Genomic DNA, 14,022 nt, shown 5'->3' with positions numbered 1-14,022 from the left:
CTTCGAATACCGCTGCTAGATTTCGATCACTCTCCTGACGATGAACACCTGGTCAATCGTAGATCGGCCAGGACGAAAGCCAGCTTGCTCGTCGCGCGTCGTTTCTTCGCGATGTTTAATGAGTCGGTCCAGGATAATGCGCTCCAGTACCTTGTACATAAGACGCAGCAAAGAGATTCCTCGATAATTCCTTGGGTCCGTGACGGATAACTTCTTGTGGAGGGGAATTATGATAGCGTGTCTCCACGAATCAGGTAACCTTTCGTTTATCCATATTGAACGGATGATCTTTGTCATCTCACGAATCCCAGACGGAGGAAGATATTTTAGCATTTTTGCGCTAATCCCGTCGTCTCCACCAGATTTTCCATTCTTCATTTTCTGAATACAGACCAGGACCTCCGACTCGGTCGGTGGCTCCTCGTTAACCGCATATGTCGGTCTATGAACGTGTTCGAGTTCAGGAGCTGACGGTGCTACCCGGTTCAGCAAGGTCTTGAAGTGTTCCTTTCAAATTGGAAGGGTTGCTTCACCGACACCTTCCCCATTGGCAGTGTTGAGGACAGGGGAACATCTTTTCATTTTGTCGCTATACTGTTTTGGTAGAGCATAGGCTTTCCGCGGGTTCCTGTCCTCCCACGCCTTCTCAAACTCCATTGCTCTTGACGTCCACTCGTTACCGCGGTCTTGTTGCAGTTGACGACGCAGCTTCCTTCTAAGACGCTTTTCCTGGTTGAATCATAACTTGACACGCACAGAATTGTACGTGGATCTTGTCTCCGCAGATCCATTGCAAAAAGGAGCCGTCGTCCGTCGCAAATCGCCAAAGCCCATAACCTGTCGCGGTCTTGTTGCAGTTGACGACGCAGCTTCCTTCTAAGACGCTTTTCCTGGTTGAAGTCACCAGCGCTGCGCGCGACATATACAGAATTGTATGTGGATTTTGTTTCCGCAGATGCAAAGGCAAACTTCTTCCTCGGCAATAGAACTGGGAGCGTTTCCTTTGCAGCGTCCTGGATGCACTCTGTGAAGGAATCCGCATCGCTAAGCTTCTTCCTGGTCCGTACTACAACATGAATAGATACACGTTGGCGGAATTTTCTTCTGCATTCATCGTCTTTCAGACCTGCCATGTCGATTTTCGGTTGAAGAGGAACTCCTAGGTTTCTCTTGTGGAACCGTATCTTGAAGCTGAGAAGAACTGGACGGTGGTCAGAGTCGAACGCGACGTCCCAAACAGCTCTAGATTTTCGGATATCTGACTGAGGAATGTTCCTCGTCAGAACGTAGTCGAGCTGAAGCTTAAGAGTCCTCATCTTCCACTTGCGCCGCTCTTCAGGCGTTAAAAGGGTTGACCCCTGCCACGTGAGCTGATGGCGTCGATGATTCCTCTTAAACGTGGAGGCGATGATGAGGCCTGTCTGTTCGCACAAGTCGACCAGACGGTCACCGTTGTCCGACGTGCGACGTGACGTGCGCTGCGCTGGATAATACTATTTCCCTAGCACATCGGATTATTGTTCGAGTCCCATCTTCGCATTTGCGTGGATTCCGACAATGACCACATGCTGGCTTGGTATTTAAGACATCAACGCATTGAATCCATCATAGAAGGCGTCCTTACTGTTGTTCCCAGCGGTTTCCGTAGGTGTGTGAGCATTTACGATCCAGAGTTTACGTCCTCTGCGATCCCGCAGTCGTACAAAGGCGCATCTAGACGACGTTGAGCCAAATTCCTTCACCAAGTTGTTGTAATCGCTCCTCAGTTATCGCTCAGCCATCCACTTTTTTCTCATCAGCATTGCCGCAGTATATGGTGTAATTTTCGATGCTGATGACGGGCCAATCTCTCATGCGTGTTTCATGCAGTGCAGCAAAAGGCACGCAGAGATATCGCAGAAGTCTGGATAGAGCGACTTGTTGGAGTTCACTCGATAGTGTTCAGCAGTTCAGCGTGACGAAACGAATGGTTGTTGCCAAAGATTCCATGCCCCCTTCAGGCAGTTGACCTTTCAGGTTATGGGCTTTGGCGATGTGCTGGACGATAGCACCTTTTTGCAATGTATGGGAAGCTTTCGCCATATAACAGTGCAGGTTATATAGCTCGTACGTTCCCAATGCGTACACTCGAACGCCTGATTGCGTTTAGTTAAAGCAGGACCACCACGTGCAGGTAGCAATCAGACTCGTATACGCGGCCCCATGTTTTGCAGTGTATGTAATAAAAAAAATATTTCTTAGTTTAATATAATATTTTGTAACGCATATAATTGATTAATATTTTTTAATGTTTTGCCATTATTATCATGCTATGTTCGATTCAGCTACTACTCCACTGCTCACTCATTTACGATCCTCTCTCTGACGACCCCCCAACCCCTTTGCGACCACCCAATGGGAAAATCCCATCACACGCTTGACCCTGACTGCACTGCTTCGAGCGCAGCCTGCCTTCCAGCTTACGCAACTGCAGCGTGCTTCATGTCTTTTTAACCGGACTGTATTAACCGAATTCTACCCTTCGCTGCGAGTTCCGCACCACGTCAAAATCGTAATATGCCACCTTTAAGCATTAGCCATGGTGATGCTAATTGTATCGAAAGCGTGGTTAACATACCTGAAAATGTGGAAACCTCTAGGTTTTGGGTCTCTACCTATCCGCGACGTATACGGGCTCAGCCAAATAGAACCATGTGCCATCATGGTGATATAACCATATACGACATTAATGGCATAACACTGCAACTACGTTAACGCTCATGACTTGGGTTTATCTTCGCAGACAAGTCTGGTATTACAATTTATCGAGTCCAAAGGGATGAAAAGCTTAATTCACCCAAGGGTTTCGAACCGTCAACATTGCAGTCGCAGCGTAACCTCTTACAAGCATCCGCCGCACTCGTCACTTCAAATTCATCATGCAGAAACTATCAGCGCATGTGTATGTTCCATGCATATATCTTAAATCTCATTTCCAATAACTGATGTGCACAAAAATGTATGTAATTACAGATATGGAAATCTTATGGATGGGCTGATTTTGACTTTTCGGTCGTATCAATTTTATTGGCTAAAGCGTGCTTCTGCTATATACGCACTAAAACCATGATAACCAGAGTCTCGGAATATGCAGATTAGAAATTATGACAACCGCTTTGCAAAAAACCGACAGTTAATAAGTTACTGGTTCTTCTTTCATTTCTTTCTCTGCCCGACAAAACCTTGCTTGCTGGTTTTTTTTTTTTTTTTTGCCATGAGTATGGTAGTAAGTATAAGCGAAGATACCGGTTTCATCCGTTTCAATGATAATTATTGATTTATTAATTCATAACTATTATTACTATTATTCTTGCGGAGTGGCTATGCTCGGGCAATGCCAAGGTATCGACAAGTACAAATTACTTCTCGTGAATTGAGAAACTGACGTTCACGTCCCAGTTTGCTACAGATAGAGTTGGGTAAAATCCGTTAGGGAGAGGGGGCACTCTGACGCACCTAAATTGAACTGCTTTCCTACTGTATTTGGTACGATTATTTGGGGCGATTCGTAGGGGGAACTTCCACTGTGTCAGTACTGTACCTGCACTCAGAGCGCGAAAAAGGTCATAGAGCATAACAGGCGCAAAGGCATCCATAGAACACGTTAACCATTCTCGTCGTTAAATCATTTGCTCAATGGGTGCCTCTAGCTTGCTGACTTTTCGTGACGTCAGTCAGATTACTGATTACAACTTGGCCGCAGCTTAAGAGCTTGCATCGAAATCGAAGGAGGAATTCGGCGAGTAGCTCGCCGTTCATGGATTGTTGTGGAAGGAGCGAATTTACTCCAATTGTGGAAGTCCCGTTAAAGTCGCGAAGCAGGCGAATGTGCACAGCCTTCATAAAGGCTAACCCAACGGCGCTCTTTATGGCTACCAACTTGCGAATATAAATCGCAAATGTGTGAATAAAAGTTGTTACATGCATGCTTAGTGATCGTGGATTGCCATGGATTCATTTTCGGTTCTTTTTTTTTCCTTGGAGGTAACACATGTTATGACTTATTTGTTTATTTCTCGTAAACTTGTTCGCAATAAAACGTAGTTGGGGGTGGCCACTCACTGGCGCCCTTATGCCTGGAAGTAAATAACTAAGTCGGAGCCCTTAGACTCAAGCATTAGTTTTAGAGGATCTATGACATGTAAGCTAAAGTTGCTAAGAGAAAAAATAAGACAGATTCAGACAGAGCCACACAGAGCACTCTAGAAGGGAGCTACTGAGTGGCCCACAACTACATATTCCCCCTTTTTTGGAAGATTTGGTAAAGTTAAAACAGTAGTAGTTCCACCTCTGTCTTCCTTTTTCTTCGTAGCTTCAACCTATATGTACTGGATCCCCTAAGACTGAGGCTTAGGTTTTAGGGCCCCAACTGACTCAGCTATTCAGTTGTGCCCCATGACCTTTTTCGGGGCACTCAGTGGCGCCCTTATTTCCCGAAGCTCTAACTTACTTTTTTCTCTTAGTAACTCTTTAGCTTACATGTCATAGATCCTCTAAGACTAATGCTTAGGCCTTAGGTCCCCGATTGATTTGATTATTTACTTCGAGAAATAAGGGCGCCACTGAGTGCTCCCCAACGGCACCTTACCCGGTCTCTGTACATGAGTGGATTCACTTTGCTTTTTTTCCGTAGTACTCGCTCATTTCCGCTCGGTACACAATTAATTGTGCCCTATTTTATTTCCATTACCTCAGCATCATTTTGATCGTCGTTGTTGACAGAAGTGAACATCAGTAATTCGTTTTCAGATTCTGTCAAAAGACTCGGTCACGGTAGCTGTTGATGCAGTTGTATACTTTCGCATTTCTAACGCCACCATCTCGGTATGGTTTACGTTACGTTGTTTTACAGAGATTAAGTTTATGTAGTTCTAATAGTATGCGCTTTTCATGTTTTATTATTTACTGTACTAGCTTATCTTCACTGAGGATGAAGAATTATGATGGAATTCAACCGAGTCTGCCTGTGATGGTGCATTATAAATCATCTAGAATGCAGTTACAAGTTAGATATATTGGCAGTTAGACACTTGTGTATCATCCTATAGTTTAAAAAGGGTGCGTGTAAAGAGGATCCCGACGTATTTTCGAGCATGCCTCTGCAGAGCAATTAGCGATGGTGCGAAGAAGCGATTTACTTTAGTTGCTATCTAAATAGTTGACTCTGCTCACCTACCGTTAGATAGACATCACACGCTGCATCACCGACTAGGTTATAATTCACGAGCTACTAAATTGTTCTGAAGAATCAGACATATCCAGTGGAATTTTGTGATGTGAGATGAGACAGAAGAACTTCTAAGACGGTTGTATGCGTCTCCGTTAACGACTGGAGCGTGACCTCATTGAGGTATGTTCGCGTATCCCCCGGCATGTCCATAGGACACGCAATGTCTCGAAGGCATTTGCGGAGAATCCGCCGGGACCCTCTTTACCGTTCCCCGTTTAAAAAGGGTGGATCAGCTCAGCCTTCAAGCTGGCTAGAAACTTCACGTTTGGATGATGTCTTTTAGACAAGTCATTTTACAGTCAGATTAGGTTACTCAAGCCGACAGCTCTTCCACAAATCGTTTTTCACATGGAAGCTGTTGTCCATAAACCTGTTGTCCATTTCGAAACTTTTGAATACGAGCCGTAAAGTTGTCAGAAAGACAGACATAACAAGATTTGCCTTCATTAACCAGCAATCAATATGCTAGCAGTGTGCGAATTTTGGAAACTTGTCACTGTTTGCTGTAGTCGAGTCAAAACGACGTGAAGCTTAGCATAGCTGCGTAACCTGCTGCTCTCCAAGTGGCACGGCTGAAGTGGCGGTTGCAAGATACTCGTACTGCAGAAATGAATGAAGGTAGCGAGTGTCCCATCTCGACCGCAACCGGCAGCTCCACTGCGCCGCACACGCAACTGCACCAAGCTCAGATCGTTCTGACCCGACTGTATACTCACTGTATTTGGACTTGCGTGGTAGCTGTTAACTTTATAGCTTAGTGACGTCCCAGCTGTTGCCACCAAGCTTCTGTGTCCTTCTTACGGTGAAAAACTCGTCAACAACTACTTTTGGATTTAAATTAAGGGCATCGCTTTATTCACCTTTACCATTCTGCCTAACTTCGAATATAATCTTTACCAAGATTTCTATCGCCTTGGTCACTGCATGTGACCTCCGTGTGCTCTTCTCCGATCGACGTGACGCAATTGCGTGCCAACGCCTTAGTTGGACCAAGCTGCGGTAATACATGACATTGCTTCAATGCGACGAGCAGCATACCAAGGAGGTGCTAAGGTAGTTGAGTGGAACCATTTTACCGCGCTGGGACCGACCTGTGTTCGCGTAGACGTGCTGTATTTCTGCCGTTCGCAAAACGACCATACAACACAGAAACTATTCTTGTCGTTAAACCGTTTCATTCGCATGACCGCTTCTGCTGCTGATTTGCTGACTCTTGGCGACTTCACTCTGGTTACTACTATTACTTCTGAAGAAAAAAAAACCAAAAATTGATTTCATAGCAATCCATCGCCAAGCATGCATGCGAAAGCTTTTATTTACATATTTCCGATTTGTACTCGCAAGCTGGTACCCCTAAAGAAGGTCGTTGGATTACTCTTCATGGAGCCTGTTCATATTCGCCTAATTTGTGACTTTACGAAGATTTCCACAGTTCGGACAAAGTCGCCCTTTCCACAGCAATCCACGATCAGCGAGCCACTCGTCAAATTTCTCCTTCGGTTTCGATGCAAGCTCCGGCCTTTTGAAGTAATACATGATATGACTTAGCTATTTACCTCTGGTAAGCTTGTCTGGAAGGTTTGATAAAGTCAAAGTAGTAGTAGTTTCAGCTGTCTTTTTTTAAAGTACATTTAGCCTAATTGTCGTGGATCCTCTGACACAGAAGCTTAGGACTACGACTGACTCAGCTATTCTTTTCCAGTAATGATCTGTCGATTGATTACCTTTCGTCATCTCAAATGTTTTTCAAACATGAAGGCCATTTGTTCCTTAAGAACAATTTTCTGATGTATGGTCATTTTGCGCCATAGATGTTGAGCGCGTCTACGCGATCACAAGTCGATCCTACCGCGGCGGAGTGGCCCCACCCAACTACTTTATCACCATCAGGAATTATGTCTGGATCCATTTATTATGTTTAGTCCAATTTGAATCAAATCTCCAACAAAGCAACTTAAAAGTGACTGATTTTATTTTACAGCATGCAGTACAAGATATTGGTCATGTAATACATGCATGTTTGTGTATGAAGACACTAAAATCTATGTACACTGTTATGTACACTGTGTTGGGAAGTTCTTCCACTACTTTACAGGGAATTATCTTCGTGTTGATTAATACGATCAATCAAGAACGTAATCACCACTATCGTCAACATCGTTCAGTTATCATCTGCTGGAAAAATTCTCGTTATCTCTGCTTTAAAAAAAGTGAAGAAAATCAAGAATTCGGAGAGCCCGCTTGTGATAACATGATAGCTCTGATTTTTTCTTTGCACAGATACTGTTTCACACCTTTAAAAATTGTAATTTTACGAAAAGTCGGGACCTTAAAGCTGATGGTGAAATCGTTGTCCAAACAAGCATTTCCAGAACTTCTGTTAATCTTCTTGTGGATTCTTTGTTGATAAACAACTCCTCATCTGTTTGCCTTATTATTCCAAATATTGTACGGTAAGACTATAGAGTGCTCAGAGCGTCAGCATCTAAGCAAGAAAGGAAAAAACACCGCAACTTCAAGAATGATCTCTATAAGATTTTCAGCGTTCAGTCTCGCTCTTTTCAGAGCAGTGCCGTTGAAGAAAAATGTTTTTTTTTTTAATTGAGAGGGAAGCATTGACCTATGACGTATTGACTAATTGGATTTCATAATTGCGTCGTTCACTTGGAAGCCCCGCTTTGGGGCCTGTATACAAGTCTGATTCTGTATACGAGGATTTCGCTGTATACGAGTCTGATTCTTAGTTGCACGTGGTGGCCCTTTTACTAGACACAATGAAGCATCTGAGTGTGCGTTTGTATAGTGTTGTAATTGTTCTACCTATTGTATGATGTAAGTTTGCTAAACATTGCAAATAGGTATTGTCTTCAACCACACTGCTTCTTTATCCTGATATGTCAAATGTCTGGAGGGAGTATGGAATAAGTGGCAGCAAACTTTCGTTTCGTTATGTTGAACTGCCCGTCGTTGTAGAAAAAACTTTGACAAAAGGGAGAGTGACTAATATGATGTCTTCGTGTAGCGTTTGTTGCATTGCAGCAAACACAGGAATAATCATAGAAAATTATACCATTTTATTGCGTCGAGTTTGATGAAAAGAAAGCAGAATGCGGCACGACTTCCTGAGAATCTACTAAAACAGGGGGTGGGGGGCGGTCGTTAGGTACCCGCAGCCACCGCGACAGCCGATCATTAGGAAAAACGACTGGCAACGGCGATCGTTAATTGCGCTGCGCAGCGTTAGCAGAGATGGCTGCACACGAGATGCCAGAAACAGGAAATAATTGTACGCTTATTTGGGTAAAGCAAAAAAATCGAAATTTCACAAACTATTGTAGTATCTTACGTGAATACTATAATTAAATGCTCTGCATAAATACAAATATATCTATATCTTCTATATAGTTTTTTAGTTACAAATCTTGGCATTCTTTGGCTGATGTGGTGATGGATGGGCGTGGCTTAGTGGTCACAGGTAGCCCAAGACATGCCTGCTCTGGCCTACCGACAACCTCTTCTGCAGACAATTATCCGGCTGCAGATAATCTGCTGCGGGTACCTAACGATAAGCACCCACTAAAACAACCTGGTGTAGGAATTTGACTTAACATTGTCCATATGTGCCCTTGCACCATTATGCGGTCTCGAACATCTACAGATCATCTACTGAAACTACCAAAGACCAGAACCAGGCCTTCTATGGCAAACGCAACACTTTGATTTTCTCACCAAATTAAGCGGTTCCCGGAATTGGTGCCAACGCAAATATGGCACTCGGACAACAATCCGATGTGTTTGGAAAATGTTACTATCCCATGAAGCAATGGTCGGACAGTAACAGTCGTTTGCCAGACCTTTGTAAGCAGACTAGCCTCATCAATGCTTTCGCTTCGTGAGGTCGACTCCTTCACCAAATTTTTTTCAGGACGCTGCAAAGAAAAACTTCGGTTCCAATGCGGGAAATATGCTTGTATCAGTATGTACTGAGACAAGATCGGCGTACATTGCTTCTATATCGCTCGCACTGCTGCCGATTTCAACCAGGAGACGCATTTCATGAAAAAGATTTGCCTTGCCAACTGTAATGCATTCGTACGGGTCAAGAGACGTGAAGAGCAAAGGGGCATAGGAGGAGAAGAACGCCTATGCTCCGTCAAGGCAGTAAGTACATAGCGAGAGGTTGAAGAGGTCTTCACTTAGTGTACACAGCAAAAACTAACAAGCGCAGTCGCTGGCAGCAGGACAACTCTACCAATTTGAAGGGATCATTTAACTCGTTGTTGAGTCGAGAAGCCGTCGTCTCCTGAACTTGCGCACGTCCAATGTCCGACGATAGGATTCAGCGACCAAATCGGTGATTCTAGTCTGTAGCAAAATGATGAAGAATGAAAAGTCTAGTGGGGATGAAGGGAATTAGCGCACAAACATTACAATCTCTTCCTTCGTGGAATTCCTGAAGTGACAAAGAGTTTCCGTCCATTACGGAGTCGCAAAAAGATGCCAGAGGAAGAGGAAGAGAGGAGAGAAATGCTATCAAAACTCCCCTGAAAAATTTCCGCCACGGAACCCAAGAACTGCTAAAAACATCGTTGCTGACATTGTTGCTGCGTGTAAGCTACAACGTTTTGGAGCGGATTGTTGTAGAGCAGCCTATCAAATTGTTGAACAATTACTCGCAAAAAACAAGCTGCCATCCAATTTTTGACCAACGAGTCACTATTTGTTCATTGTCTCGAGAATGATCGAGATGCAGTAGTACTCGAAGTATTTGTAATTGGCTTTTTTGAACTTTGATATGGCTCTCGACTTTCTTCATTGTGGCTTGTCCTCAACTTACTTTGCGTCTATGAAATTTCAAGGAATCAGCTGGATCTAGGAACTGGCTGTGACAGGACCCATCTTATTCAGTTCTTTACTGTCGATGACATCATGTTAAGAAAAGTTCAACAGAGTCTCGTTCGCGTCATTATTACACCATCAGAACGTGAACTGGTCAATCTCAAGTACGGTGACTATGTGTTATTCTCGGAAAGTGGTACGGAACTTCAACACACTATCGAAGCTAGCTGCAGCCTATGCCTTCAAAAAAAATTATATACGGACAAATAGTTGAACTCGTGAAAAAGTTTTATCTTAGCTGTGTGGAAGAGAGTAATGGGAAAATACGAAAATTATATATAGCGAAGATGTAGCAAGGCCATTTTGGCATTTAACTTCTTGACGAGGTATCTGTGAACTGCTCCCATTCCCAGCAAGGTCTGGGACTCGGTTCGATACTAGACCTATCATAATGATGTACGAAACGAAGAAAGAGGAGTCAATCCACACTGGAGAGAGCACTCTATATTGTGAAATGTAGACCTTAAATGCAATGAAAAGGAGCTGTTCAGATAGCTTTTGGTCATTTTTGGCTTAAAAAATGCCACAAAGAAGAACTTGATGCAAAAATTAATGTGGTGTACCTACGGTTAATATGTAAAACATCAACATTCTGTCGTGCCTATTGAAGTGGATATGAAAAACAGTATTTAATTTTTTCCGGTTTCAGACAGGTCATTAGCTTGAAGACGCTCAGTTTTAGAGAAAAGTTCCAGGCGGAAGTGGTGAAGAAAGATCCGGTGCACTCGACGTGGAGGCAGTTCGGGCGCGACATAACGTCTCGCAGGATAAGCACAGCGATGAACTAGTTGGTTCAGTGCGAACTTTTCACGACGATTGAACATGACAGCCCCAGGTATCTTCAAAGACGACACACGCAGGCAAACATGCGAATGCCTACGTTAATTGTAACACCCTTCTGATAGAATCGAGATAACTTAGTCGCTGCTCAAAGTACAACGCCGTCTTCATTGGCCCAGTTGCTTCATCAAATTTATATGTATAATGCAATCACATAAATGAAGGGGATCGTTAATGTATAGGGGTGTGGAGTTAGATTCGTGGTCGCTTTACGACAATGCGACTCGTGATGGGAGTACAACGGTTTACCGCCTCATAGTGACGTGGAGGTGACTATGGGCGTCGAACTGCGATGCACAGCGGGGGGAGGGGGGTTCGTCCTCCGGCAGGTTCTCCCAAACTGAGGAGTTCGACACATCCGAATTCTCGGTAGCGGAAGCCTAGCTAAGAGTAAAACACTGCTAAGATTCACCACCGTCTTAGCAAAATGTTGCAAGGTGGCTCCCCTGATCCATATCAGTTGGGCGACGACCTGTGCTAAAAGCTAAGCTAGCCGTGGCAGGGTTGCTTAGTTTGGGGAGAAGTCTCTTTGCCACTCCAGCATATTCATTGCCTCAGTACCCTGCACACTGGACTCTGCCGTCTCAGTCGTCGGACCGTATGGCGACCGGTGAGAGACGATCAAATCTCAGGTTGCTCAGGTCGTCCTTGATTCTGGACCAAGGTGACACACGCACGACTCGCAATGGAGACTGTCTCAGACTGTATACTTACAACGCGAAAACAGTTTCCACAGACGCTGACCTGCATGCCCTTCTCGGAGCTGCAGAGCGTATCAAATTTCACGTGATTGCTCTGCAGGAAATGAAGTGCAGAAGGAGCAACGTACGACAGATGAATGACGGTACACTCGTCATTCGTGGAGAGAAGGTTCCGCTGCAAAATGTAGGCGGTGTTGGTTTTGTTGTGCACCCATCTGTCATTCATCTTGTCGATTCTCACGAGATACTGTCAACTCGTCTGGCTATTCTTCGCCTCCACCCTCTGCGCCCAAAAACCCATCAGTATCATCAACTGCTACCCACAAACATCAGCAGCTGATGATTCCGAATTGGACGCGTTTTACGAGGAGCTGGAGGAAGTAGTCCACAACGAGAAGTCCTTTTACAAATTCGTTGTCGGAGACTTCAACGCAAAACTAGGAAAGGTCACAGAAGAGGAATACAGGATTGGAAAATTTGGACTAGGGGACCGGAATGAAAATGGCAATCGTCTCGCCGGGCGGTTGTCCGCCGCTCGCCTCTTTCATGGGAACTCTCTTTTCATGAAGAGAGATCATCGTCGGTGGACATGGTAATCGTCCAATGGCTCGATTCGTGCGGAGATCGACCACATACTCACCAACCGGAGGTGGTGTCTACTTGACGTCTCAGTAGTACCATCCTTTTGCAGTGGTTCTGATCACCGTCTCCTTCGTGCGAAAATACGACTTAGCCACACGGCGGAAAAGAACATCTGCTATCGGCAACGAAGAAGAAAAGAAGTCGTCTACGACGATTGCGTACTCGAGGACTCCTTGTCCCAAGGTGACTGGCACATCGAGGGGGACCTAAACGTATACTACGAGATGCTGCTCAGAGGATTACGAGCCTGTGCTGAGCGTGCCTCGAAGCCGCGTACGACAAACTTGGATCGAATTTCGAAGACCACTATGGAGTGTTGGAAAGAAGGACTTTGACGCTTGATCCAAATGCGTTGCACATTGAACGGTTAGTAGCAAACACTAGCTGCAGAAAAGCGTTGCAGGAGGATATTTCGAAATACAGAAAGAAGAAGATTCTGGAAGCAGCATAAAGAAGAACGAGTCTAAAGAAGTGCCGCAGGGATCTCCGCGAACACAATATTCTCCTAGCAGCCTTGCTGAGCGAAGATGGGACTCGCACGTCTTCTCGTCGTGAGATTAAAATCATTACGGAGAGGTTCTACTCGAACCTTTTCCGTTCATCAACTCCTGTGTCAAGCCGGATCATCCCCACTGGCGAAGCTCCACCACGGATTCTCCCTTCGGAAGTACGAGTCGCTATCAAGAGCATGAAACCTGGGACTGCTCCCGGTCCTAATTTTATATCAGCATACTTTCTTGGGGTTGGTGGCCATCCGCTTCATGTAGTCTTAGCAGCGCACATGCTGTCCTAACTTCAGAAAGAAAGGATCCCAGACCAGTGGAAGGCCTCGCGAACCGTACTTATCCATAAGAAAGGTGACCGATAGGACCTCCGGAACTACCGTCCGGTATGCTTGCTGAGCGTGTTAAACAAAGTCTTCACCATGATCATCCTCACGCGCATATCCAAGACCACATCCAGACCATGTCGAGGGTCATAGAAATTTGCGGGAAATACCGCCTGCCCCTTGTTCTAACCTTCGTCGATTATGAGAAAGCCTTTGACAGCCTAGAAAAGAATGCAATACTGTCAGCAAGGCCGATCAAGGTGGTGGAGGCCTCGTATGTGGGGCATTAGCCAATTGCTACGATCGATGCACCACTAAGATACAGCTTTTCCACCGTTCTCTCACCATACCCATTGGAAAGGGGGTACGACAAGGCGATACTACATCGCCGAAGCTGTTCACGGCTGCATTGCAATGGATAATGAAATCACTACCCTGGGGAGAAAGGGGCGTACCTGTTGATGGAAGATTTCTCTCGAACCTTCGTTTAGCTGACGACATCGTTCTCTTTTCGAGCAGTACCAATGAAGCAGAAACGATGCTCAACGAATTGAACGAAGCAGGGAAGAGAATAGGACTGTGAATAAACAGAAAGAAGACACAGTTACGCATACCTCGTACGTTCTATGAACATGGAAAACGACTTGAAGAAAGAACTGAATACAACAATGAGAGCAACATGGGCAGCATTCGCACCCGTCAGGGAAGCTACGGACCAACTGACGGACCAAGATCTTCGTGCCCATCTGTTTGACTCGACAGTTCTTCCGGCGATCTGTTACACAGCGGAGACGTGGGCAGACACTGCTGCCACGTCTAGGAAGCTACTTAGTACCCACAGA

At 45.0% G+C, this 14,022-nt stretch overlaps 4 protein-coding genes across 7 annotated transcripts in view; 2 read left to right on the top strand and 2 right to left on the bottom strand.

The window, feature by feature from the left end:
- Positions 1 to 15: 15 nt before the first annotated feature.
- RB195_024476 (uncharacterized protein) lies at positions 16 to 6,305 on the bottom strand (the record flags this gene model as incomplete). Of its 3 annotated transcripts, none has more annotated exons than XM_064212266.1 (3): positions 16 to 495; positions 681 to 1,483; positions 6,167 to 6,305. In XM_064212266.1, the coding sequence occupies 3 exons, from the start codon at positions 6,303 to 6,305 to the stop codon at positions 16 to 18; spliced, it is 1,422 nt and encodes a 473-aa protein (XP_064068146.1). The 3 variants fall into 3 exon arrangements, with proteins under 3 accessions (XP_064068146.1, XP_064068147.1, XP_064068149.1); XM_064212267.1 differs by lacking the exon at positions 6,167 to 6,305 and adding an exon at positions 2,010 to 2,082; XM_064212265.1 differs by lacking the exons at positions 681 to 1,483; positions 6,167 to 6,305 and having other exon boundaries at positions 16 to 378.
- Positions 579 to 1,316, bottom strand: RB195_024477 (uncharacterized protein; the record flags this gene model as incomplete). Its single annotated transcript, XM_064212268.1, has 1 exon — positions 579 to 1,316. The coding sequence occupies one exon, from the start codon at positions 1,314 to 1,316 to the stop codon at positions 579 to 581; it is 738 nt and encodes a 245-aa protein (XP_064068148.1).
- Positions 2,020 to 14,022, top strand: part of RB195_024474 (uncharacterized protein) — a gene marked incomplete at both ends in the record, with an annotated part of 37,807 nt that continues 25,804 nt past the window's right edge. The window contains 2 exons of one of the 2 annotated variants that reach the window (XM_064212262.1): positions 2,020 to 2,094; positions 4,789 to 4,863. In XM_064212262.1, coding sequence (XP_064068143.1) covers positions 2,020 to 2,094; positions 4,789 to 4,863 — 150 coding nt within the window. Of the gene's footprint in view, positions 2,095 to 2,578; positions 2,705 to 4,788; positions 4,864 to 14,022 lie in introns of those variants that run through there. The other variant, XM_064212263.1, reaches the window with a different exon arrangement.
- On the top strand, positions 8,717 to 13,219 carry RB195_024475 (uncharacterized protein; the record flags this gene model as incomplete). The annotated part of the gene is made up of 11 exons (XM_064212264.1): positions 8,717 to 8,858; positions 9,008 to 9,127; positions 9,258 to 9,430; positions 10,178 to 10,304; positions 11,469 to 11,640; positions 11,710 to 11,833; positions 11,898 to 12,301; positions 12,401 to 12,534; positions 12,621 to 12,717; positions 12,832 to 13,093; positions 13,151 to 13,219. 11 exons carry the CDS (start codon positions 8,717 to 8,719, stop codon positions 13,217 to 13,219), a joined length of 1,824 nt encoding a protein of 607 aa, XP_064068145.1.

Source organism: Necator americanus, chromosome X (assembly GCF_031761385.1).
Source record: "Necator americanus strain Aroian chromosome X, whole genome shotgun sequence".
Classification (NCBI taxonomy): domain Eukaryota; kingdom Metazoa; phylum Nematoda; class Chromadorea; order Rhabditida; family Ancylostomatidae; genus Necator; species Necator americanus.
Note: the sequence above shows the minus strand (reverse complement) of the source record. Positions and strands in the feature narration are given on the sequence as shown.